Raw genomic sequence first — 25,967 nt, 5'->3', positions numbered from 1 at the left:
CTGGGTTCAACAGTTTAAGTCCTTTACTTATGTTATCCTCATTGCACATCAAAACCAAAGTTGCTATTTCTGCCAAGACTCAAAGGAGCAGATCCTCAATCTCTGCTGGCCTAATGAGCAAACACTGCCCCTTAGGCAGAATCATTTCGGGCTCCTGCAGAAAAAAAAAAAAAAAAAAAAAAAAAAAAAAAAAAAAAATCCTGAACTCACCAAAAAGTTCTCATTACAGCAAAATCCGAAGGCAAAACTCCAAAAGATTCTTATAAGCAAAGATCCTCAGCAAAGATCAATACAGGCAGCTTTTCTCTGACTTCACAAATACAGCTCCATTTTTATGACCAGGTTTTTTCAGCAGTACAGGCCATGAAAGTTATAGATCACTAGGTATGTATATTTTTTAATCAAAAAATAAAGGGCAACACTTATTGAATTTCAAACTAACAGATTTTTACTTCCAGAAACCTAAAAGCTCTCTATAAATGTCTTGATTTCTAATGCTGACAAAAAATAATTTACTACAAAGACATTTTTCTCATTTTCTGCAGCCTCAGAGAGTTTAAGTTACGGTACTGCAAGGCACATACAGAATCTCTTCCTTTCCAATACTCAGCAGATATATTCCCTGAAATAATTAAAAATCCTCAAAACAATTAGAAATGCTACAAAGTTAACAATTTCTATTTAAAAACGTTGCTCCTACACAACATGCACTTTTTTGGATAGCAACTTAGCAAATATTTATAAATTGTTTCTTTTCATTTACACTGGAAATAGACAGAATTTTTAACCTGCAAAGTACTGTACCATGTCACATTTAAGTTATTGCCTTCATTACAAATTGCATCATCTCTGAAAATCCACAAAGCACTGGATTTGAAAATAAGCAGTGGGTGAGAGACTACAGATGCAGTTTAACCCATCTGAAAATGAGTTTCCACATAAAGCAATACCATCAGAGTAAAAAATGAACTTTCTTCATTCAGTGGATGATGACAAGAGAAACTGATGTAAGTGCATTTGTTCAGTTTAATGCAATGTCATTAGCATCTACTTAAAAAAAAATCTTAATTTTCTGTCTTTTGGGCAAGCATATCTTACTATGAAAGCAACTGAACTTTTAAGAGGTAGGTTTTTTCCATTATGCACTTATTTATTTCAAATAAAACATAACCAAAGAAACACCAATATTTGCTTTTGGACAAGGATCAAGTCTCAAAGCTTGGTACAATATCTGACAGAGTTCAGTATTTTATTTGTCCTCAGCAGTACTGGGCTGCTTTGGAACCAGTGTATTCCAGGTTGTCTTCATAGTCAAAAGACCAATCTACCGATGGTACTGAACCCACCCCCTCCTCCTCCACCTGTGGGCCCACAACTTCCCGGGGGATCATTGTCATCAAATCCATTGGGTCGGAAAGAGCAAGAGGCTGAGGCAGCTTGAAGCGCTTGTGTTCGAGCACTAAGCTCTTGCTCCTGAAATGAAAGAATAAAGACAATTAAAAAAAAAAAAACAAACCAATGCACAACCTCATGCCCTTGAAACAGCTTTTAAAGCAGCATCACTAATTTCTAGTGAACAGCTTTACTGCACTTTCAAGTTGAACATCCACAGCCCATCTAAGATGTACAATTTCGCTATTGTCAGTAAACATAAGTGAAACAAAATAAAATCCATCTGAGTTCATGCTAAATTGTGTTTTATAGTAACATGGGATGTCACTGGAACATGAGTCTGCTGATCAGAAGCTAACAAAACAGGTTTTGATATATGTTTCATATGAGTTTTCATCCTGGCAATTTTCAAATGCTCTTGGTCGCAAAATCGAAAGGTAAAACCTTAAAATCAATGTTAATTACTTCAAAGACACTTTTTCATTCCACTCAATCGACAGCATAGAGTAACAACATACTCAGATAAAAGGCCAAAAGATGGATAAGCTATCTAGCTTCTATTCACTACAGCTTTTCAGCTTCCAAGTATTATTGCTATGCTAACTATTATAACATTAGTAAGTCTCTGCAACTCTCAAGCACTTCATAAAAATCAGAGTAAACCAACGGAAAATGTACCTGCACAAGTGGAAGGAACATGAAAGCTCTGCCTCCTGCCAGCTGCTTTTTCAGCTGAATGCTCCTGAGGCTTCTTAAGACATCTAAGAAGGGGATGAGCACAGCCTTTTCCCTCATTAGACATATCATGCACTATTTTGTCTCTGGCCAACTAGTTCAATAAACCCTGCAGTAATTTTGAATCTTTAGTATACCTTTCTCGAATTGGCCAAGAGCTTAAAAAATAAAGGGAGAGAAGGCAGGTCTTGGGCTCTGGAAGACTAACAGGAAAAAGACGGTGGACCTGGCAACAAATGAAGTATTCCAGTGCTAAGGCTCATACCAATAGCCTCCTTCACATGACACTTCATCACTACACACCTCCCTAAAGGCAGTGGAAGCAAACTTTAGAACAGGGTTTTAGTAACTACAGGGGTCACCTTCAATTCTTCCTGACAGTATTATACTACCATGAAAGCACTAAACTGAAGTCTTGTCCGCATACTTTCACATGTGCTAAAAATAGTCCTTGTGAGTTTAAATTACTTTGCCCTCTTCAAAAACACAGCCTAAGTTTAAAACTATTGTACGCTACTATGGACTGAAATGCATACTCATTTTCAAAATTATGTAATATATTTGGAGGACACCATCTACACAAATGCACTGGCCATATTCCTGAAGACAGTATTACGCTGTCTCCAGCAATATATGGATTCATAGCTGTCTGGCTAACTGTATGTCACACCAAAAACGAAGCAAGTTTACTAGGAATAACAAGGAAATATTAAAAACTCAATTGTAGTGCCAGAAATCAACCGCAATTTTTGATTAAAATAGCAGACCTTGCATAAATAGCCTGTTTAGTTGAAAAACTACACTACTAAACTGTTTAGCTTACAGCACTGGCATTTTTACAAGCAATAGCCTTATTTCTAAAAATGTTGAGTATTTTCATATTGATTATATTTATCCCAACAAACACTACATCAGGTAAGTAAAACCTGATAGTCCCTTTAGTTCTCTGGACTGAGAATAATGCAGAGCATCCTTCCTTGCTTTCCACTTGTTCCCAGAGAGGGTTTTTAAATTTGTTTTAAATAGAGTGGGAGCTACCCATATTGCAGGTTTAGATATTTAAAGTGAAAACATCTTTATTTACCTTGTGGTAAACTGATATGCAATAGCAAAACAAAAGCAGTAAGATAAAGAATTTTTTTTAAACATATCTTCTAAAAAAAGTAAAGGCTTTCTCAGGACAGAAAAATATATTCTTGACTTAGCTGAAAAACACTAGTTTAGAACTCTGAACCAACAGTGAAATATGGCATCTTAAAATTAGAATAATCTAATTCAGTGAATCGCAGTATTAGCATTAATTTGAGAAAAACAGTAACTGAGCACTTGTAATGAGCCTCAATTAAAATGAGAAAAAGGTCAGGAGCTCAGCAACACTGAGATTAATAAAACACTACAAAGAAAGCCAATACTGAAGAATTCAAAAGTGAAAGGTAGGTAAAGATCCAAGAACAAACAAAAAAAACCTAAAAAGCAAACAAAAATGATACGCTTGGAAAATATTTTTCATTTTGAGGAGATTACAATTAAAAAACCAGAAAAAACCCACCAAATAGGACAAGGAGTGATGGTTTTAAACTAAAAGAAGGTAGAGTTAGACTAAATATAAGGAATGAATTCTTTCTGAGGCTGGTGAAGCACTGGAACGTGTTGCCCAGAGAGGTGGTAAATGCCCCATCCCTGGAAACATTCAAGGCCAGGCAGGATAGGACTTTGAAGTTGAAGATGTCCCTGCTCATTGCAGGGGGTTGGACTAGATGGCCTTTGAAGGTCCCTTCCAACCCAAGCTATTCTGTGATCAGAGATCACTGCTACAGAAGGCAAGAGAAAGTCAAGACAAGACGTGGCACATATGCAAAGACAGGACATAAATGCTTTAGCCACACAGCTTGAAAATAGCAACAGAGTTGCAATTTAAGCTCTCAGTTCTCCTGTTCATGTTTGTAGAACACCTGCAGCAGATTTTCCACACAAATTTTGCTCATTTTTTGTAAGTTAGATTTACCTAGTTCTTCTAATTTGAGTTGGCCTATAACCCTTACAAGGAACAGCTTAACCCATCAAAGAGTACACAGTAAAACACACTTTTACTCCTAGAACATCCAAAAATAGCAGCAATGCTCAAACAAAAACATATCAACGTGTGGAGAACACTGCTTTTTTCTAATAGTAAACAAAAAGGCTGCCACAGCCAGGTGAAACTCTCAGACCACAGGGAATGTGCTGCTGGCAGTGCTGGTCCCACAGAGGATATGACATAGGCAGGAAAGGGAAAATGGAATCTAGTCACCCACATCTTGTCATCATTTCAGTTGTCAGGCACTTGGGTAAGCACAGTTCTGCAAGTAAAACTGCACTACAAATGAAAATGCACTAGTAAGAACACCACTCAGAAGTTTTTAAGTATACTTAAGCCACTCTTGTAATTTAGTAAAGGCAATGAAAGTTTGAACTGTTTGAAGCCTCTCCCATCTGGAAGTACAAGTGGTTAAATGACCTAAACTCAAAGTTTAAACTGAAATGCGTTTATGCCACCTTCCTTGACAATTCCCATCTAACAGTGACAATCTTACTATGAAACCTGTCCAGCAACACCAAGATGGAAGCCAGACTAGTGATTTATAAGGTTAACATACTAGAATACTTAAAAAGCTACCTTGTTCTTTCCTTTAGACTGCCTCTTGTGAGGCTTAAGGAGACACTCTTTCCACAGTTTCCACCTTACCTGCAAGTACAGTTTGTTATCTTTTGTAATTGCATCCATGAGGTCTTTTTGTAGAGGAGGGTCTCCATTTACCCAGAGGCCATTTGCTGGATTGGTGTTGAAGCCACAGGTGCTGTTTTGCTTTTTGTAAAACAGAACATAAGCAGTGTCCTTTGGAAATCTACTGGTGATTTTCTGGACTGACTGAAATGAGGTAAATGTTACTCTGCTGTCATTGAACAGAAACCATTCTCTTGGCATCTCAGTGTCCAGCTCATTTTCTACAACAGTACAAGGACTCTCCTCTGTAAACAACTTACCCTGAGGAGAAACTAAAGAAAGAGCTGTAGACTGGTGGCAGAGCCCTGAAGGACCTGAGCCAGTAACATTTCTAGCATATGAATAATAATGTCCACTTTCAGAGGATACACCAGAATGCACCACCACAGAGCTTAACACATAGGGTACCAATTGTGGGCAGGTCACTTCATCAGCACCCGAGGGCTTCAGTTTTTTAGCAAGGTTTTCTCCAGTATCAGAAATCTCCACACCAACAGACCATCCTTCTGAAACAACAGCTAAAGGGGATGTTGCTCTTTTCACTGGCAGTTCCAATACAAGTGGTAGAGAAACATTGTCCAAGATTTTGCGCCTTATGTGACACTTTGGATCATATGAAAATCTCAAAAGAGTGAGAATGAGGTATTCAGGTTCCTCAATGATTTGCATAGTTTTTTCAGCATTCTGTAGAGAGGCACACTTTTCACAATAATACTTATTGTCTCCGCTAAGGATCTCAGGTGCCAGAAAATAATTGAGTAAGTCTGTAACTGACAGGGTATTTTTACCTACTAGACTCTGAGACATATCCCCATTATTTTGAACTTTGAGTTCAGAAATTGTGGTATTCTCAGAGTTTGGCTCACTAGAAAAATCTTCTATGGTTCCTTCATTCATTATTGTGTCACATCCATGATTTACTTCCAAATTACTGAGAGGTGTTTCTGCAGCAGGACTGGTTGCTAAAGTACTACTTTGCGCCACGTAGTCACCTTTCACTTCAGAATGTTCCATACATTTTGGGTCAACATTCTCTAAGGAAGCTGGAGGACAGAAAGCTAAAGAGAGATCTGTGAAAGCTTCTTCCTTTTGAGACATACTTTTGCAGTTCAAACAGCATATGTTAGTCTTCAATTTTCCTCCAAACATCTTCTCTATCAGAGTTCTTTCCTCACTTCCCATACAAGGTGCTTCAGTAAATACTTGTGTTTTATGGACAGCTTCTTGTGCCTGGGATTCTTCTTTCATTATACTTTCAGAACTCTTGGCTGAAGACAATGCTTTCAAAGTTCTCTCTTCTTCATGCAACCTGAAGACAAAGAAAAATAAATCCAAGTAACTGTGCTATTTTCCAAATACTGCCACACTATTTCACATTATTTTTTCCAGCTGAGCTAAAAAATATAGATGGTTAAGTTGCTAGAAGTGTCTTACACTAAAAAATCTGTTAGTTATTTTTTATACAAGCAAGCTGAACCATAGAGGTCTGTGCTATCCAAAACAGAGTATGAGAGGCACAAAAGCATTTATTGTGGGTCTCATTATATATAACAGAACACGATGGATATAATGAAAGAACTGGCAAGTATTAAAAGAACCTAACAATGTTTTTATTATTTACCATTACACTGTCTTAGTAAATCAGCTCTCGAGTTGACTGGTCCTGTATGTCAGATTTTGTAAGACAGTAAGTAACTATTTATCTATTGCCAGACTACTTCTGAAGAAAATGTCAGAATTCTGCAGCCAGGAAAGTTAAGAAAATACAGCAAGAAAATCCAAACCAAAAAACAAACCCAAGACAAGGGGAAAAAATAAAAGAACACTATTTCACTATTGAGATAAATTTCTCCAGAAGTGGAATGTGTCTTAAAGTAATATTGCTTAAGCCACATCTCAGCAAGCCAAAAATAAAGAGGGTTATTAACAAATTTAGGTATTACTGCTCTATCTCTGCCACAGTTAATTGCTTGCTTAATTAACTGGTTATAATGACATGTACATCTCTGTGACTTTTTTGCCCTGTATGAAATACAGCTATCTCCACCAACACAAAATTCCAGAAGCACAACCAAACTGCTTTCAGCAACCACATTAATTTAAGAACAGGACCACGACTCGAACATAATACCCATGTTTAGGTTTGTAAAAGTGGCACATTGTTACCACCATAGCCTGTTTTTAATTATGTGGATTCAAGATGGCATCCAGACTTTACCACAGATTAAACCCATGAAGAAAAGTAGTTCACAGACCATACAGAAGACCAGAGAAGGACAGGAATGAGGTTGAGAATTCCTGATCCCCACTCATGCAGTGGAACTGTTACACAACTGCTCCTAAGAGTTCAACATTATGTGGTAAGGCTGTAGATTCATTCCCATTAATGACACCATAACCATACCTGTCTAGCAGGAATCTGAGATATTCTGAGCAATCCTGCTGGGATCGAGGGGTGAACCATGGTGGTCTGGAAGCTTCAAAGAAAATTCTAGGAGCATATGCCTCCCTCTGTTCAAGGGAGAGGAGGACAGGCAAGGTTACATAGGAACTACTTAAAAAATTGGTTATATTATTTTAATATTAACAGCTGAACTCTGGACTACATTATCCCAGAGTAGCTGAACGAAACACATGGTACACAAACATTTATACAACTTAATTATATGAAGGGAGAACCATTAATTTTGTAGCAATTGTCTCTAGTAAAGATAAAAATAGTTCATCCTGCTGGCAAATATTAATGTTTAGTGAGTGCAAGCCAGATATTATGCATAATAGCAGCTACTCTTCTTGCTGGTGAGTTAAAAAACCTGTTTGCTTTCTTGAGAACACCAGTACTTCATAAGTATCCATTTATTTTGAAGCTGATCTGGCCTCATTCCCTTCACAAGTTTATTGCATTATTTAAGGAGAACAGAAGTGTCTTGTGCCTTTCTAGCATTAGCAGAATGTTTTGAACATTCTAATCATGTTCACATTAGAATTTGAACTACAGTAAAATTTAGTGTAAAAATCACTGAAGAAGGTCACAGCTTACCCTAGAAAGATACATAAAATCAGCTTGTATATCAACTCAGGTCTTATTTAGATTTTCTCATTCTTGCTTCTCAAAGAAAACCTATCACTGCCTTTTTATAAAAACAACAAAATGCCAACATCTTCCACTTAGAAAAATGTGTATTTCATAAGTCCATCCACACCATCTGAGCATCTGAAGGCAGACTCATTCCCATACAAAACTATAATATTTATACTTGATATACTCAAGAGGACTCCCATGGCATCATGTTTGTTTCTCAATTTTGGTATATAGATCTAGGCTTAAAGAAAAGCAATGGAAAGAAAGAGATGGAAAACTGACATACCTGGGTATGGGCCAAAAATGCAAAAAGATGCTGTAATTTTCTCATTAGGGAATTACAGCCATTTAGATTCAGAGATAAAACATGTCTTCTGAAACTGAAATGAAAGAGAGACATCAGTTTCCTCGCTAGACTTCTAACAATGCAGTTATCATTCCAGCTCAGATAATTACTTCGAATTGAAAGAAAACAAAACATGTAACACTTCCCTTTAATCCTGGGACTCTGCTCTAATGCACATACAAAATTACTGTACAGTAAGAACTAACACTGCAAAATACCTATGTCTTTAAACATTTAAATGTGTAGGAATGGGCTGCAGAGAAATTTTTTTAATACCTTCCAGATTATAACAAAACATCACCAAAAACTTTTACAATACTGCAGTGAGCAAGGACAGTGAGGAAAAAAGGACTTGTCTTTTGACACTGCGCAGAAGGATCAGGATTTTTAGTGGCTAAAATTGCAGTTTCCAGAGCTGGACTTGAACAAAGCAATCAGTAACTGAGTGCAAAAAACTCCACTCAGATCCAGCAAGCTGAGAGATCACAGGATATGTTGCTATTCTGTGAAAATCAAGAATGCAGTAACTGCAAGAATTATTTGCAATGAAAAGAGGTGTTAAGAAGCACTTACTCTGTAGCCATAAAAAGTGCCTGAATAACACTGTTCATGTAGCAAGTATTTCCTAGATTTATTAGGCCTGTCTTCCCAGTTTCAGATTTTCCAGAAAGTCTAGATAAACAAGATGGCAAGGAACTGGATTGAGAAGTCCAGGCACTCTGACTGAGAATCAACTTAATCTTCTCTTCAGTGGGTTTGGGCATATCCTACAAGAGAAACATTTAACACACTTAATAGGTTTTTGTATTTGTTTCTATAATAGGTCCTGCCATTCAGCAGTATTCTATCTCCCCCTGCTTCTCAGTTCTGCTTCAGGGTCTTCCTGTTGCCCCTGATAGCCTAGGGAGATACAACAGCCCTCCCTGCCCTTGTTCCCTCCCCTCCCCTCAACCTTCTCCTTCAAAGCTTTATATTTATTCTGTATTTCAAACAGAGGGTTGACATGAGACTGTGTGGTTAGCTCTTTTCTTCACGTGGAAGCTCTAAAAAATTTAGATCTGTGCAACTACAGCTTCATGTCTGGGAAAACAAAAAACATTCCACCCTCTTAACATTCCTAATGTACCTTAATAGCTTCCAGAATGGGTTCATAGAGCTCTGGAAACCCTGAATAATGATACATCATACAGTGTATCAACTCAGTCAACTGCATCAAAAAGGCTGTACTGGAAGGCAAGCCATCTCTTTTGAAGGAGTGAACCAAACTGACCACATGTGGGACAATCTGAATGGGAAAACAAAGAAACAAAAAGGTGTTAACTGCATTTTCTCATTGTTTTTTTCTTCTACAAAATACTTCATTGAACTTCATTGGTTTATGCATGCCAAATGACAGGGGATCTTTTGTTATTAAATAAGAAGTGGTTGAAAAACAATGACTTGAAAAACACACATTCTTTACACATGACAATTTTCAAAGCAGCACAATTAATTATTCAGTGCTCTCTTTAGCTCACATAGCAAGTTTTGGAACTTTATGAACTTAGAAGGTGAATGCTAAGATTTTAAATAGTCGAGTGTCCAAAAGTACTCATCTTGTTAAGGATATTAACTGCAAACATTTTGCTTTTGTGCCACCACTATCAGTTTAGTATCCTATTCTAAATTCACAGATACGGTTTTTAAAACAAACCTCTCAATTTTCCTACAACAGAATCTAATGCTTGGGATCCCAAGCCACTGAATACATTCCTGCTATTCCTGCAAGGAGGAAACTGGCCCATAGCTCCACCTAGTGAGGCACCTCAGCTACCATGAACCACGACCACGCCAGGTACTGTGAGCTGGAAGTTCACCAAAGCCATGGTAATCTCTTTCAAGGTTTAGTTCAGATTCAGGACTAATTTAAATTGGGTCAGATTAGACTCAGAAATGTTTACTTCATCTCCTTCCTCTTCTTCAGCACAGCTCTCTATTTTTAAATGCATGAGACATAAGTCCTAAGATATCAAGTAGAAATTTACTTCAAAGCAATTCACAAAAAGTAGGGACTTCTCACTGTGAACCAAAGTATTTCAGACACCTTTGCCAGTTTCCAAGTGATCAAAATTGATTAACTGTGAAAGAAGTTAAGAGAATAATTTCTCATCATTAATTACTACCAAACAATTTGTAAGCTAAAGATATGAAATACAGAACAGGAATGATAAGAATACAGGAATTTGAGGAAGGTATACCAATTACAAGAACTGATATAGTTCAAAACACCAGAGTAAAAGGGGCCAGGTGCAAAATACTGGTTTGCCACTTTTTCAAATATTGGTTATTCTCTGAGTATAAAAAATATTTTTACATCTCTGATAAATAAACTCTGCTCTTTAGGTAAGCAAGATATCCACTGTTTAAAAGAAAAACAAAGATGAAGTGTTCACTGTACCACAAGTCAATAGTGAAAGTATTGCAATGAAAATATTCCATCTTCCACTTTATAAATGTGGGTACATAGCAATGAGAAAGCGACTACTGGGCTCCAAGAAGGAGATTTGTGTCAAGTAGATCTGAGATACAGTAATTCTGCACAGACAAAGCAGATGGGAAGAACAGAAAAAGTAGAGGTTCTCAGCTCTGTCAAAGAGAGTCATATTCTGCAGGCTGGGTAATACTGAAAGTTACACTTTGAATAAACACAGAATTACCACTTCTGACCTGAGGCTGCAATAAACTTTTGTACATCAGTAGAGTTTTGATCATCATAAATTCTACATCATAAGTGCAAGACTGCTTCTGCTATAAAAATACCGAACTAATTTATGCTAATGATGCTCAAGTGTAAGGAGGGGGAATGTAATCTCAGATGCATTACCAAGTAAATTCATTTCTATTTATCAAATATGCATTTGACCCTTTCACAATCAGACCATTTGTTATAAAGAAGTAAACAAGCACTTTAAGTGAAGGAAAATATTACAGAATATTAAATTATAGTAGTAGCACAAAAAATGATAGTGAAGAAAATTGTTTAAAATAGAGCAAAAATGGTCATGAATCTTGAAGGGAGGTATTTATGCAGTACAGCATGCAGCCTCCAACAGAAATTCTTTGTTAAATCAAATTCCTTTCTAGAATAAGCTATCTCATATTTTACATTTTTTCTAATGTTTTGTCTCTCTTAGGAAAAAAGAAGAAAAGCAAGACAGTAAATATATGAAATACTTATGTTTTGAGCATATTTAAGGCTACTTGGCTCTTTCAATTGTGACTCAAATTTCTATCCTAAACCAAGATTAGGGTAGTGAAGAAACTTCAGACATCTCTCGTTAGAAAGCAATGTAACAGGCATAAGGCAATTACTCTGACATTAAACAAAGGGTTTGATATCCCTTCAGAGCCTCGGGGACAGCTTAGCAACAATGTGCCAGGTTGTTACTATTAAATCTCAGACATATTTCTCCTAAACTTTAAGTTGAACACCTTTCTGTAGTAACACAAACAGCCACTGTCACACCCTCCTATCTGTAGCCTTAACTAACAAAATGCATTTTGGAGAGGGGCCATTAAAAATGGTGTCCTTTAATATGTCCATGAACATTGACACAGACAGCACAGCTTTCTGGAAGGGAAGTACTTCTTGGTCTCACAAGCCTATTCAGGGTGACTAGGTTACATAGAGCAGAAAACTGGTTATCTGTTTTCCCCATCAGCTGTCCTCAAAAACCTACTTGCAGCCCAACTTTATCAGCCAGTTACACGCACATAAAATGGATTTCCAGAAGCATGCAATCAAAATGTGGTGCACAGATACTACTGCCTGAAATAGGTACATACAAGGAAAGACAATGCTTGCTTCCAGTTATATATGAAGTGGTTGAATCTGGAAGCTAAAAAGCCTTCCTTGTGACCATGGGAATCTGATTCTAGGACCTTCCAACAGAAATCCAAGCACATCAATTCTGTTGCTCTTTACACCCATTTCAGAAATCACACAGTGAGTGACATTTCAAATCACTGAAAACCAGTTATTTAGTAACTCACCAAATGGAAAGCTTCTGGAGAATGCTGGAAGCTAAGTAACATGTGGGAAAGGACAGCAAGGGCACCAGGCCTCACTAGAGGAAACCAAAGTCGATTAAAGACCTAAAAAAACCCACATTTATTTCAGGAAATCTGCAAAGTAAAATTTCAGTAAACACAGAAACAAATCTTCGAACACACAACCAATGTGAAACAGACAAAATCATTACATGCAAATGACAGCTATAGATGCATTTACATCATATTTTCAGAATAAGAAGAAACTGTATGTTGCAATAAAAAAGATGCTACACAATTGCATAGGTGTTAGCAATTCGTTTCCCTCTCCCTCAGTTTTGAATGCTCTTTTCCAACATACCAATTCGATCTTAAGCAGAGTGACATCAATGAGGATGGTAAATTTCTGGACTGCGGCCAATCCCTTCAGCAGTGCAATCACCCATGTTTCCACATGCTGAGCCAGAGGCCAGGATAGCCAGTCAATCATTCTGCAAGGCAATTGGAGAACAAAAAAAATATTAAAAAAACCAATATGCCCCTAACTTTAATCTCAATAAAAAAGATACTCTATATTACCTTGTTACAGGCTTATACAATAAGACTCACAATAACTAATGCAGAAATGTTATGCAAGTGGTAAATTAATTTTGATTATATCTCAAGTAATTTAAGTTTGAAATTAATAATGATTTATTTAATATATTTGAAGCAAATATGCATCCCCAAAAATACATAACCATATAAAAGCCAGTCTTTTGTATTGTTTCTTGTTAAGTTTAGAAAATGCACCCTGATTTTATAAACACTAAGCTAACATCTGGGAAAAACTTACTACTGAAAAAGTGCCTGTGCCTGGTAACTTCCCCTCTTACACCTTTTACCCCAAAGCAGACCAAAACTGACCATTAAGGAAGCCTCTTCAACTTACAACTACACTCCTGGAGGCCAGCTTAAATACTCTTAATGGTAAAATCTAGTAATTTTAAATACACTGAGCAGTCTGGAGTCTATATGCATCTCAAAAGGAAGAATTTCGCTTGGGCTAAGAAAAAGCTGAGTACCTAGAAAATATAGTGAAATATCAGGAACAGAAACCAGAGGTATTCTATCCTTCTAAATTAATAGTCAATTTATACTGATCCTTAAGGCAGACAAGCAGATTAGCTGAAGCAATTCTAAGACACAGACAATACTGTAAGGGAGTGACAGCTAAAACATGAAGTTTAGGCTTTGTTCTTCTGAGATTTTACTTGGCAATATTTTGAATTTTCTTTAATTGACAACAAGACCCCCTTCATCAAACAAGATGAGGCAGCACTAATTAAGTTGAAGGAAAAACTTTCTACCACAAGAGTGGACAGACACTGAGACAAGTTATTTTATATATATATATATACACATATATATATGTATCTTAGAATTAGGTACTATCTGCACATATAAAATTCAATGGTTTCCCTAAAAAAAGGGATCTTTAGAACTGCCTTTTTAACAAACAAGTACAAATCTTCTTCCATGTTACTACAAAAAAAAATTTGCAAAGAAACATGGCAACATGGTAATAATTGCTCTGAATTTACACAAAGCTCTCATTTCCTCAAGATGTTAAATGCGAACATGTTTACCCTGAGCAACTTTCTCATGTACTTTCTAAAACAATCAAAAACACAGGCCCAAACTATTTTTGTTTGCAATAACCTCAACCTAAAAAAAACCTCCACAACTCATAGCCCAATCATCTTCAAATCTTCCCCTCCCTGATTTGTAGGCTTGATATTTTTCAGCAGTGGCAGAAACGTGCACAGCTAATTTAAGCCTAACAAAAATATATTTTGTTTTCTTAACTGTTGAGACAAGTATTCTGTAGAGCCCTACATCATCTATCATCTGACTGTTAATCTTGGCAGTTAATGCCTTTGAGAGCACAAACAAAAGCCAGAAGAAGAAACAGAAGTGAACTCGCAGACCTGCTTGAGACTGTCCCAAAATGGATCAAATCTTAGACCTGGTAGGTGAAGATTAGGTATTTTGGCTGCATTTACTTGGCTTCTGCTCGTTTGCAATCAATGACTGCATTTTTAATACAAAGGCAGATAGTAGTATGGGCCATGATGATCATGAATATAAACATAGGATGCTTTTTTGGGTTTGACCAGATTAAGAGAACCTTAAAAGCCTCAAGAGGACCTTCTGCCTCATACCACCCTAAAATGAGCAGGTCTTTTACCCATATATGTGCCTAATAAGGACAGTATTTTTGCTATCTTCAAATAGAAAAATAAGTTATTTGCGCAATCTCAGACAGTAACTTTTTTCACAAAATATCTTATTCACCACATCAAAGAATCTGGAACCTCAGGTTTGAATCACTGAGATTAGAAAAAAAACCTCAAAATAGCAACAGACGATCCTCAGACCATCTGGCACCCCCAATAAATTACAAGTATTTTACAGTATTTTACATTTTTTCCAATAGGACAGAGCACCTGGTTATACCTGCAGTTTTTCTTAGCAAAATTTTCAGTTTCTCTTAACAAAGATACTTGGGTTGAAGTGCAAAGAAACATTACACTTGTCAGGATCCTGAGTACAGCCAGTCCATTTTCCCCCAGAGTTCTGAAGTAGACCCTTAAAGTAGCCATATACCCTCAAAGAGATTCAACAATTTTCTGCTTTTCCTCACTGATGATTCAGGTAAGGTTTCATGAGACAGCTGAGTGAATCAAAACCAGCTCATGCCAAAAGCCAAGTACCCTTTTTAACACTGTCCTGTGTCTAATATACTGCCCCCTCTGAACAAACTCAATTTATGAGTCTGTTAAATATAAATTATTTACTACTCTGTATTCAACTTTAGACAGACTTTGCAGTGCCATGAAGTTATACTTAGGAAGTGAGCAACAAGGTCTCTAATTTACAGTCACCAAAGCTCTGCTGACTCTCATCAGACCTTGCTGTGCCTGGAGTTCTGCATCTCCTGGGAATGCTGCAAGCCCGATGATTGCGTTGTCATTTGGTACTCCAGACATTCCAGCTGCATTAACCTCTTTACAATTGTTCCACTAAGCCAGAAGAGAGTAATAACTGCAAAGGGCTGCCAGAGGTAGAGAAAGAAGCTGGATGCAGTGTTGACATGAGAATATCCAGAAACAAAACCAACAAGGTTCCATGGAACAAAACTAGAGGCTGTTGAGATTGAGCATTACCTCAAAAAATGAACAAAACAAGTAAGATTGCCCGTCCCTTTCCAAAACAAGAGAAAAACTAACCCACTACATGGCTAGTAGTAAAAAAAGAGCTCTTACACGATAATAACAGCTCCTGTTGTAACCAAAGCTCAGCACTGCATTAATTCCCTAAGCAGAGGCACACAGCAAAGCCATTCTTAGGCTACAGTTACATGATCATACTGTGTTGATGCAGCAATGCAACATAAATGTTAAAATTACAGTAACTTGAAAATTAATCACCAGCACACTACTGGCAAATTATTAGTATGCCCAAATCCAGAATCTCCCAGCTCTGACATTTAGACTGGGCACACAGCTCTGCTGAAATCTGTTCAGTGAAGGAGATTCTTTTAAAATCCCTAAACAACATGTCTTACTCCAAATTGTATTACTAATACTGTTTCTTTTCGCTATGTTTTCGACTGAAATACAGCTTCTCAACTTACTGTATACACAAGAAATGTTTTCAGTGTGAAAAAGCCCTCAGTATTTCACCAAGATATTCAAGTGCTACACTACACTCAAATGGATGTACTTAAAAGTAATAATATTGCAGACATTAAACTCTTAGTTTAAGCCTTCTTAGAAGTTATTGTTTAAACAACACAAATTTCTAAGAGTCCCCTATTTAACTGCACTACCCATTTTTCTACCCTTCAGTGCTCAATAACAGCTTCTTCAATGGTCTTCATCCTTCTATCACTGCCGTCTTTCTACATCACTGTTATTCACATATCCGAAGATACTAACCAAGATTGCAATCTGAATCCCAGTCTGTTAAGACTGCTACTCATCTCCACCACGTTTACTCAAGGTTAGATAATATGCAATTGCTTTTACATCGTTCCTATTCCTCTGTCATTCAAAGAACATCCAAAAAACCTAAGAGGGTTTGAGTAAAAAGGGTAATAGAGACTGTTCTCTGTGAATCCTACTAAAAAATTGTGACGATATCTAAGCAGAAAAAACCCTCAAAACTAAGCAGTAGAACTCATTTTGAACTGCCTCCTCTCTTCAGAGCAGGAGATGATGGTTAAAACAATCATGTGAGAATTCTACCCTGCTTCTTGGAAAAGCAGAAAGGTTCATCTCCCGAAAACAAGGCCTTGTTTCTCAGCTTGACTGTAAACCCCATGAAGTTTCCTACTTATGCCATCTTCCAGAATGTAGGAAACCTCACTCAAGAGGCCATCTAGGAGGAACACAGGCGTTTCCTCTTAGTTTCTATTTAACCCTCTTCATCCACCCCAGTAGGGCTGGAGAATGAAGCCACAATAGCAACGAAGGCAGCAACCTTAAACTGAAACCATGCCAGTAACATCCACAGCATCATATAACTATCTATCTATCTATATATACATATACACATACACACATATAGATCTCCTTATAACCTTCACATGCCAAAAGCATGTCTTGGAATACCATCTTAAAAGTTCCTCTTTTCTATGTTTTTGTTTGGTTGTTTTTTTAATGGAACCTAAGTAACAAATAACCTCCAAAAAGGCAAGATTAAGAGACTTCTCTCCCTTCACAATGAAATACATTACCTGCACAGAGCTTGAGTCATACTTGCATCTTTCACATTAGGATCTGTAGTAAGGCTCCTGATGAGTACTGTAATCATCTGCAATGGTATGTGCTGCACAAGACTTGCCAGTGCAACAGAAGGTTCGAATGAAGTATCTGTAATAGGTGAACAAGACATAATGTAAGGAACTAAAAAGAAAACCCCACCAAAAAAAATAAGCTTTATGTTCTATCCTACAACTTCGCCATAGTTTGAAAGTGACAATAAATCTATCCTACATCTTGCATTGTATTATCACAGACGAAACCAAAATTAAAATGTTTCAATGAATTAAGGACAACGAACAGCACTGAATTACAAACTCCTTTAGTTCATTTCATATCCATGCAAGAAAGTGGCCATCTGACAACTTCCTCCTCCTCCTCTACCCTAAGTGGAATTGATAAGTAGGTTTTGTATTTTTCTAAAAAGAAGTACTGTAAGTTGTTTATTATACATCATGTTGAGCCTAGAGATTCAGTGCAGATGGTATTCCTCATGTCCTATCTCAACAACTCTCTGCTAACCATACCACTTATGGCAAAATGCAATGTTAAGTTTCCCAGGCACCTCAACAGCGAAGGCACTTTCCAATGGGAACTAACATAGTACTTCAGAGATTTCAGAAGTCAGAAAGAACCTATTTACAATCACATTTCCATTACTCAGGCACTAGATTCTTCCTAAAAGAGCAAAGGTCTATATATTGCTTTTATATATATTACTTATACGTATTTATAAATCCCAACTTGGTAAACAGTTCCAAGGAGCAAGGAGGAATAGCAGCTTTTCACTGAATCATAGAATTGTATTAGAAGGGTCCTCTGGAGATCATGTAGCCCGACTTCCCTGCCAAGGCAGGGTCACCTGGAGCAGGTAAAACAGGAACATGCCCAGGTCGGTTTGGAATGTCTCCAGAGATGGAGACTCCATGACCGCCCCGGGCAGCCTGTTCCAGGGCTCTGCCACCCTCAATCTAAAGTTCTTCCTCATGTTAAGGTGAAACTTGTATTTTAGTTAATGGCCCTTGCTCCTTGTCACGTTGCTGGGCACCACCAAAGAGTCTGACACCAACCTCTTAGCAACAGCCTTTGAGATATTTATATGCATTTTACTACTGACAGCTTTAAATCTTTGTAACACAGCACCCAAAAACTTCATTTCAGTATCTCATTTAAAGCACCACACCAGGAGTTTTTCCAAACACGATCCTACTCTGCAGCAAAATAAATCACTATTTCCATTCTAGCTTTTAGGGGTGGGCAAGAAATAAAAAAGCCTTTGCTTTCTCTACCATCAAAAAGTTGCCTTTTAGTATCTGGGTGAGAAAGCAGTGGCTCCCAGGTGATGCCTGCAGAGCGCCCATCGCTTGCGCTAAGGCTTTTGCTTTTCCCTAGATAACCCACGCCCCCATTACTCCGCGCCGCTCTCGCTCACCCGCGGCGGAGATGACAGCGAAGAGCTCCTGCAGGGAGGGCAGCAGCGTGTCCGGCTCGGCCTTCCAGACGCTCCTCAACAGCGCGCTGACCTGGGTCACCTGCGAGACGTAAAGGCGCAACTCGGCCTCCCGGGTGCCCTGACTCTGGAAGTGGGCGATGCTGCGTACCAGCTGCTGGCAGAAGGCGAGCGACAGCTTCCTGCCGCGGGGCAGGCACTGCGGGAAGTCACCCAGCAGCTGGCAGAGGCGGGCACAGAGCGGCGGCGCCGGCCGCTCGCACACCAGGCGCAGCGCCTCCACCTGCAGCAGCTCGAAGAGCTCCAGCACCGAGGGGCAGCTCATGATGAGGCGCAGCCCCGCCTGGATGTAGTCGAGGATGGCGGGGTCGCGGTTGCTCAGCTCGCCGTAGCCGCGCTGCAGGAGCCCGAGGACGAGCCCGCGGTTGAAGAACGCCTCGAACTCGGCGCGGTGGAAGCGGCCGTAGGCGTCCAGCACCTGCCGCCCCACCTGCCGCTGGAAGGGGTCGGGGCCCTGCAGCACTAGCCGGGTGCCGAGCGCGAACATGGCGCGGCACTGCGCCTGGCTCAGCGGCGTCTCCGCCGACTCCACCACGCGCCGCACGATCACCCGCTTCAGCGGCAGCGGGTGCGACGAGCTCACCAGCCCCTCCAGGATCTTGTCCATGGCTCCGGGCGCATCGGCCGTGCGGCGGCGGCGGCGGGCCGGACCAGGCCTCGGCGGGGGCCGCCGCCGCCTCCCCGCGGCCCTCTCGCCGCCCTGCCGCGCAATGCCGCCACTCCCCCCGCGGCCCTCGCGGCTCCCGCCCGCCCCTCGCCCGGGCGGCGGCGGCCCCGGCCCCGGCCCCGGCCCCGCTCCCCGGCCCGGCTGAGGCGGCCCCGGCAGACGCGGCCGAGCTCGAGCCCCGACCCGGAAGCGCAGCCGCGCGAGCGGGAAGCCGGTCCAGAGGGGGCGGGGGGGCATCGCGCAGGCGCCGGCTCAGCCGCGATACGCCCCGCCCCTCGCGCGGGCAGCGTCCAATGGAGAGCGGGGGCGGGGCGGGGACGGGGCCCGGCCGTGAGGGGGCGGAGGGACCGGGCTGGCGGAAAGGCTGTGAGCGGCCGCACGGAAGGGGCTGGGCTCGCGGGAGGGTCTCCGTGGTGGTACGCACTTCAGAGCCGGTGCGGGTTGTTCCTCTGTCGCCCGCTCGCCTGCGCACGCGAGGTCCTGCCGGTCCTCGGCCTGCGTGCACAGCCCGTCAGCTCCTACTGGGATGTGTATTTATTGCTTCAGTTACCGCTCATCCTTGCTTTGGTTATTGCTCATTTTTGAATGCTAGTTACAAGTATGCTTGTGACCAGCAGCACTTCCTCAGAGAAGCCTTTGCTGTTCAGCAGCGCTCTAACAGAGCAGCAATTAATGCCAACACACACGTGCTTGTTGTGAGGGTGTTCCCATCCTTGTTTAAGCCTGGTAATCCTTCACTTCTGACGCAATTTAGCTCCAGTTTCCAACAATCGAATCTTGTTAATGTATCTTGCATTTTCATACCACAATACATTTTCAGTATAAACGAAAAAAAGAAAAAGTTCTGCAAATTATGAAGATAATATTATCATACAGTCATGGAATCAGGGAATGGTTTAGCTTGGAAGGGATCTTAAAGGTCATCTAGTTCGAGTCCCCCCTTTGCATGAGCAGGGATGCCCCTCGCTATGTCGTCTTTCTCAGGGCTCCATCCACCTTGTCCATATTATCTCTTTGAGAACTAGGTAACAAGAAAGGTCACAAATTGAATTAAAACCATCATTGCCAGTAAACAACCTGGAGACCAAACTCCACTCATTCAAATAAAATCCTTTAGGCCAGCTCGCTGGTGACATAAGGGTGTGCTGGCAAAGCCATCTTGGTTTGCTGTTTCTCAAAACAAACATCTTCATGCTATGTGGTTGAGCAATACCTGTAATTCAGCATCAGGGGAGTATGGAAAATGAGACTAATTAATCCCTGGTAGTATGTGAAGTGGAACAAGTGCAGAATCTGAGCTGGATCTCAGGCTGACAAGAGATACTGTTGATTTAAGAATAAGAAAAAAGACCCGCAAACCCTGCAGGGACAGCTGTTAAGATGCTATGGCTGTCAAAAAACAAAACACAAAACCAAGAAGTTCAGAGTTGGCTTGAAAATTGAGCCCCTCCCCAATATTTCAATTGCTCAGTTAAATGGCTTAGATGTCTTGAACTTTGCTCCTCTGTCCTTCAGCTTTCTGTTTGCTCCTCACAGATGTAAAGTCTGGTTCTAGAAACTACTGTGCAGTTACTGAGTCATTACAGTCCAGTATAAAGTATGTTGATCAAGGGCTTTTTTACAAGAACTTTACAAAGGTCAGAGGCTGTTACCACCAACATGTTAACTATCTAAACTGTGTTTGTACAGTGTACTGTATTGGAATGATATCTAAATTAACTAATTTTTTTTTCAGAAGGGCTTTTCCATAAACATACATAAAAATTAACCTTGAAGGAGGTGTTAGGTTGTGTGGCTTGTATACCTGTGGAACTTAATGCTTTGTCTTCTGTAATCTGGACTAGGAGAGTTTTAATTTTCTTGTGTTTACTAGTATGAACTTTATTTTTTTAAAATTTTTTTTCTAGCACTGATTCATGGTGAGTTCTGAGGCCAGAAGAGGAGAGGAGGAGTCCACTCAGGATCCCAAACAGAACTCTGGAAGAAAGAAGCACTGAAATCAAGTTTCCAGTGACACATGCATGGAAAAGGATAAAGTGAGACCTTATCTGGGCAGTGAATAGTGGAGAATGGAAGGAGAAAGGAAATTTGGAGGTATGAGAAGCTGCAAAGGTTCTCAGATATATTGATGTCTATGTGAAAGAGAATAAAGGAGGAGAAAGGGAGAAATGCAGGTGGTATGGCAGGCTCGTGGGGCATGTGATAGAGTAGGAAAAACAGAGGGATGATGAGAGAAGGAGTTGCCACAAATAGGGAAGCAAATGTGGAAGAGCTGGAACAGTCATTTGAAAAGCTGGAGATGTATGGATGATTTGCAGGAGCATGGAGATATGGGGAATGCTGAAAGCATGAGGAGCTGCAGATTAGCAGGATCAGGGGCTCCTGTGAGCCAGGAGATCAGAGGTCTCAGGAGGTTTTCAGTGCTTTGCCCTTTGTTTACATAGCATTGTGGATGGGAGGGGAGGCAGTGCCCACTGCTTGGGATAGGGGAACAGTCTTCCTGACAGCCTGGGACCATTCTGTCCTGCAGCCCAGTCACAGCAGTCACTGCATAGATAAAGCAAATTCTTCCTGAAAGCCACAAGAAGGTCTGAAAATCTACAGCCCCCATAAAAATTAAAATTGATAGCTCGAGGTGTATAGTTGGAAGGAGGGTATGGTAATTCTAGCAGAGAAGCTTAGAAATAGTGATTTTTTTTGCATGCAGATGACCAAGCATGCATAGTCCTTATTTAATGATCGTATTTCAAGTAATAGAGCCAGCAATGAAAAACAAGTGGTTAAGTGTTATGATCTTTGGTTGAGTCACTGAATTGCCTGTGACTTCAGAGCTAACACTAACCTGAACTGTGAGGGTGATCCTAATTACAACCTTACAATTATGCAATTACCAATCTATAATTACGAGCTAAAATTTAGAACACTGACTGTTCCTCTGTTTACAGTGAAATTTAACTCCTACGTATAAGTGTATTACTAAATGTGACAAAATTAAAAATAAATTCATTCTTCAGTGAATAAAATATATCTTCAAATACTTTCTCTGAAAAAGTAAGTAAAAAAATCCAGTCATGTTTCATGAAAAGTAATGATTATTGTTAAATACTAATTACTCTTACTGTGAAAAAGCACAAATAGCAGCAGAAGGTTAACCATGGTGGCATCTCTGTGATAATTCAAAAATCTTAATGACAGGAAGGCAAAAAGGAAACTTTTTACTAAGGATATCCTGTCAGCCTTATGCATGAGATTAATTCTTTCTAGCAGAACATTTCATAAGTAAGAGTGCCATGCTAAAGGCTTGTGAGGCTCTGGATGTAACATCTTCCCATTCCTTTTGCCACCCACGTGAACCAGTCTAACATGCTGTACTTCCTGTTGCTGTACAGAGGTATCCACACGGCATGTCCAGCGAGCTCGGGCTCCCTGAGAGGCAGGATCCCCTGTGTCTGCAGTAGGTTCAGGCCCTCTGACAGTGAGCATCACATGGCTTGGCTGTGTGATTGCTGCTAAATGTAGTGCAAGACAGGCAACAGGAGACCAGGGAAGATGAGAGGAGCAGGCTTCTCTTTTCAGTCACAGCTTGCTCTTAGAAGTGTCATTGTGACATGAAACTGCACCATGAGTCTGGAGCTCCTGAGCACTACTCGTGGCCTCCATATCAACTCCAGTGCTGGCTGCAAGCAGCTGAATTAACTGCAGGGTTGGTATCAAAGAGTGGTAGCTAGGTGCTTGAGAGCACTGTAAGGTTCAATTAGATAATGTTTGCTGACTATTAATTAAGTGGTTTAAGTTTTGAAGTGTTGATTAGAAATGCCTGAATGTTGAATCATCGTGTTCTAGTTGTACACTGTCACATGTTCCAAAGGTTCATTCAACTGATAACAGGGTATAGGTTTACTTATCCAAAAATCAAGACAGCACTGCATGCGGCCCAGTGTTACTGAAATCTGTTATCATGATGCAATTATTTATTTTTGAGGAGAGAAGCTTTGATTTGACAGAGCTGTTTTGCCTCCTGCAGATACAATCTGTCATGATTCAGTTTTGCATATGTAAGATAAATATATTTGCCATGTCAAGGAGCAACATCTGACTGAATGTGGCTTTATTTCTATTTCTGTATTAGTTTTCCTCAGTTGTAAAAGAGATGTTGCAGGGATTGCATTTGGTATTCAAGACCTGTGCAGTAATTGCCTTGAAAGCGAGGAGCATCCGTACCTTCAGATAAGGAACTGACTATTAACAGCTGTGATTAAAGGCTGCTATGGTGGGAGATGTAGGTAGCTCCTTAACGTTTATGTGGCAATAATCTGCCACAGTATCAGGCTGAGGCACGAAGAAAGTTTAAGGAGACTCAGGCCTTAAACACATATAGCGTGGATTGTGAGGCCAGAAAGGTGATGTTTTAAAAGGCAAGTATATCCACATGAGATAAACTAGTAGATGGTATCTGCCACTGCAGATTTCCAGGAATAAGAATCATCCCTGTGATTCAGCATGGCTCAGATATATTTTGGCTGAAAAAATGTGTCTAGACTCAGGCTTCTTTGCCAGATACATCTGCCTTCTTCACTAAGTACTCTACCTCAGTAAGGGGTTCACCGGTCCACTGTGATGAGTGTATTTTGTATTTCTTCCTTTTACTCAAAAGGATAACTGGCAAATCTTTACACATCTTTCTCTCTAATCTCCCTTACATGAATAAACAATACTGCTTGTTACCAAATATGCTTCTCTCAGTGATGTCTATCTCAATGCGCACACTAAAGAAAGTGGATGTACTAACCATAGTGAAACAATGGTGGTTAGATTGATATTTGGACAATTGGAAACTCAGCTCTGCATTATACTCTCCTTGTTCTTCACTTTGTGAGGTTTAGAATTACATCAGTGAAGTCCCACAGTGGCCAAGAAGGTTTAAGGTCCCTTAAAGGTGTCTATTCACCCTAAGGTGAATAGACATTCACATCTATAACCCAGAGGCAATGTATATGCCAGCTTTGTGTTTCACCAGTAAGCGGTGCATAACTTTTCCAAGTGCTGTCAATGTAAAAAGTGAGCTTTTGGTGGCTCCTTATTTCCTTTCTCTTGCATTGCACAAAATGTTCATGGTAAACGTCCCAGATTTTAAAGTTGACATAAACTCCTTTATGTTTAGGATGTGTGAGGCTAGATGTTTAAATATAGTGAATCAGACTAAGTTGTCCCCAAACCCTTCAAATTTGTGCAATCTTTTATTTATTTTACTTGTGCAAATGCTTACTTTGCATGCATAAATTTGCAATACGAATGCAACTTGAGTGTGTTCATATGAAAATGTGGCATTATGTAGGAATTTATGTGCAATGATACATACTATTTTCAGGGAAAAATTTGTAATGGTGATCATCTCTTTCAAGTACAAACTGCTCTTAAACCCAGAAAAGCAAGCCTCTATGAAGAGCTTCATTTGATAAATGATACATTTGATAAAATTCAGATACCTGCTGAGGAAATAGCCTGTTTATAGAAATAGAGTTATACATCAACCCAGCTATCTGACAGAAAGTAATAAAAGTTGATTGCCTGCAAGGTCATCTGTGACTCAGAAATTAGACAGAATATGGACTGTGGAAGTCAGCTGTGAGGCTATGGCAGAGAACAATGCACACTTGATTGAATCCTCCGCAAAAGATGTGTCAAATATCACACCTTTCGCAAGAAAGAAGAGACTCAGTAGGTGAAGAAAATATCAAGCATTGTACTTCATTGCATAGCACGCACAACTGACTTAACAGGTTTTTCATGATGTGATAGTTCTAACATTTTCGTGAAATGTTCAGTAGTTGCACAGGCATCCAAATAGATACATATTCTAATTTGTAAAAATGTGACAGCATACTTCACTTGGAAAAGTAGCAGGTTTAGCTTAAGTTAGACTGCTGTTTCTTTTATCAGTTTTTAATGAGACACTTGGCAGAACCAATACTGAAATCCATGTAGCTGTTGGCTGACACACACAATGTCTGCTGCTTAATGAAGCAGTAAATAGTATCTCTTATTTTTATTGCTGTTTCTTTGTATGAGGGGTGCAAATCACCTTTCAAACTTACAGATTTCTGCTGTCTCCTTCTTTATATATTATCTATGTATATTGTAAAGGATACCATAAAAGGATGTAATTTTTCCAAGACCAAATATCAAAGATGTTATCATATCTTCTGATATATATTTTATGGATGGCATTTGGTGGCATAACTGAGGACGAAATGCACCATTATCATTAAAAACAACTCTAAAAATACATGGGGAAACCAGAAAAAAAAAAGTAGAAAGTAAAGTTTCACAGAACAAAAAGTTTATTCCTGAGAGACTTGCCCATGGCTTGATTGGTGTGTATTTTAAAAGATTCACCTTATTGGAGTCCATTGATTTGCCAGTATTACAATATCTAGGCATCCTGTGAGGATCTCTGTGTACCTTTGCTAGTTGTTACCTTACATTTATGGTGAGCTTCTCTCACTAATCCAGCATTTTGGTATGTATGGAACCCTTTGCCCTGAGCTAACTAAACAAAATGTTTCAGTATATGCCTGATAATGTGGCACAAAAGAAATCTCATTATTTTCAGTGGGACTCCTGTAAGGCTCAA

At 39.7% G+C, this 25,967-nt stretch overlaps 1 protein-coding gene across 1 annotated transcript; it reads right to left on the bottom strand.

The window, feature by feature from the left end:
* Window positions 1–224: 224 nt before the first annotated feature.
* On the bottom strand, window positions 225–19,388 carry USP38 (ubiquitin specific peptidase 38). The gene is made up of 10 exons (XM_082282676.1): window positions 18,589–19,388; window positions 17,132–17,267; window positions 12,710–12,839; window positions 12,352–12,453; window positions 9,446–9,604; window positions 8,893–9,086; window positions 8,260–8,353; window positions 7,296–7,402; window positions 4,853–6,200; window positions 225–1,473 (listed from the first exon to the last, which is right to left on the bottom strand). The coding sequence occupies exons 1-10, from the start codon at window positions 19,271–19,273 to the stop codon at window positions 1,312–1,314; spliced, it is 3,117 nt and encodes a 1,038-aa protein (XP_082138802.1). The 5' UTR covers window positions 19,274–19,388; the 3' UTR covers window positions 225–1,311.
* Window positions 19,389–25,967: the final 6,579 nt, after the last annotated feature.

The sequence above is a fragment of the Coloeus monedula genome (genome assembly GCF_965178545.1).
Source record: "Coloeus monedula genome assembly, chromosome: 5".
Taxonomy (NCBI): Eukaryota; Metazoa; Chordata; class Aves; order Passeriformes; family Corvidae; genus Coloeus; species Coloeus monedula.
The sequence above is the reverse complement of the archived record's forward strand: the minus strand, read 5'-3'. Positions and strand labels throughout refer to the sequence as shown.

What these genes read in the sequence shown, in the direction of transcription:
- USP38 (XM_082282676.1), bottom strand. Translation starts at nt 19,273, where the DNA reads ATGGACAAGATCCTGGAGGGGCTGGTGAGCTCGTCGCACCCGCTGCCG. An exon ending in CCATTCTGGAAGCTATTAAG is followed by an intron (nt 9,087 to 9,445) that starts GTACATTAGGAA and finishes TTTCTCTTGTAG; the next exon opens with GATATGCCCAAACCCACTGA. An exon ending in ATAACAAACTGTACTTGCAG is followed by an intron (nt 1,474 to 4,852) that starts GTAAGGTGGAAA and finishes CTTTCATTTCAG; the next exon opens with GAGCAAGAGCTTAGTGCTCG.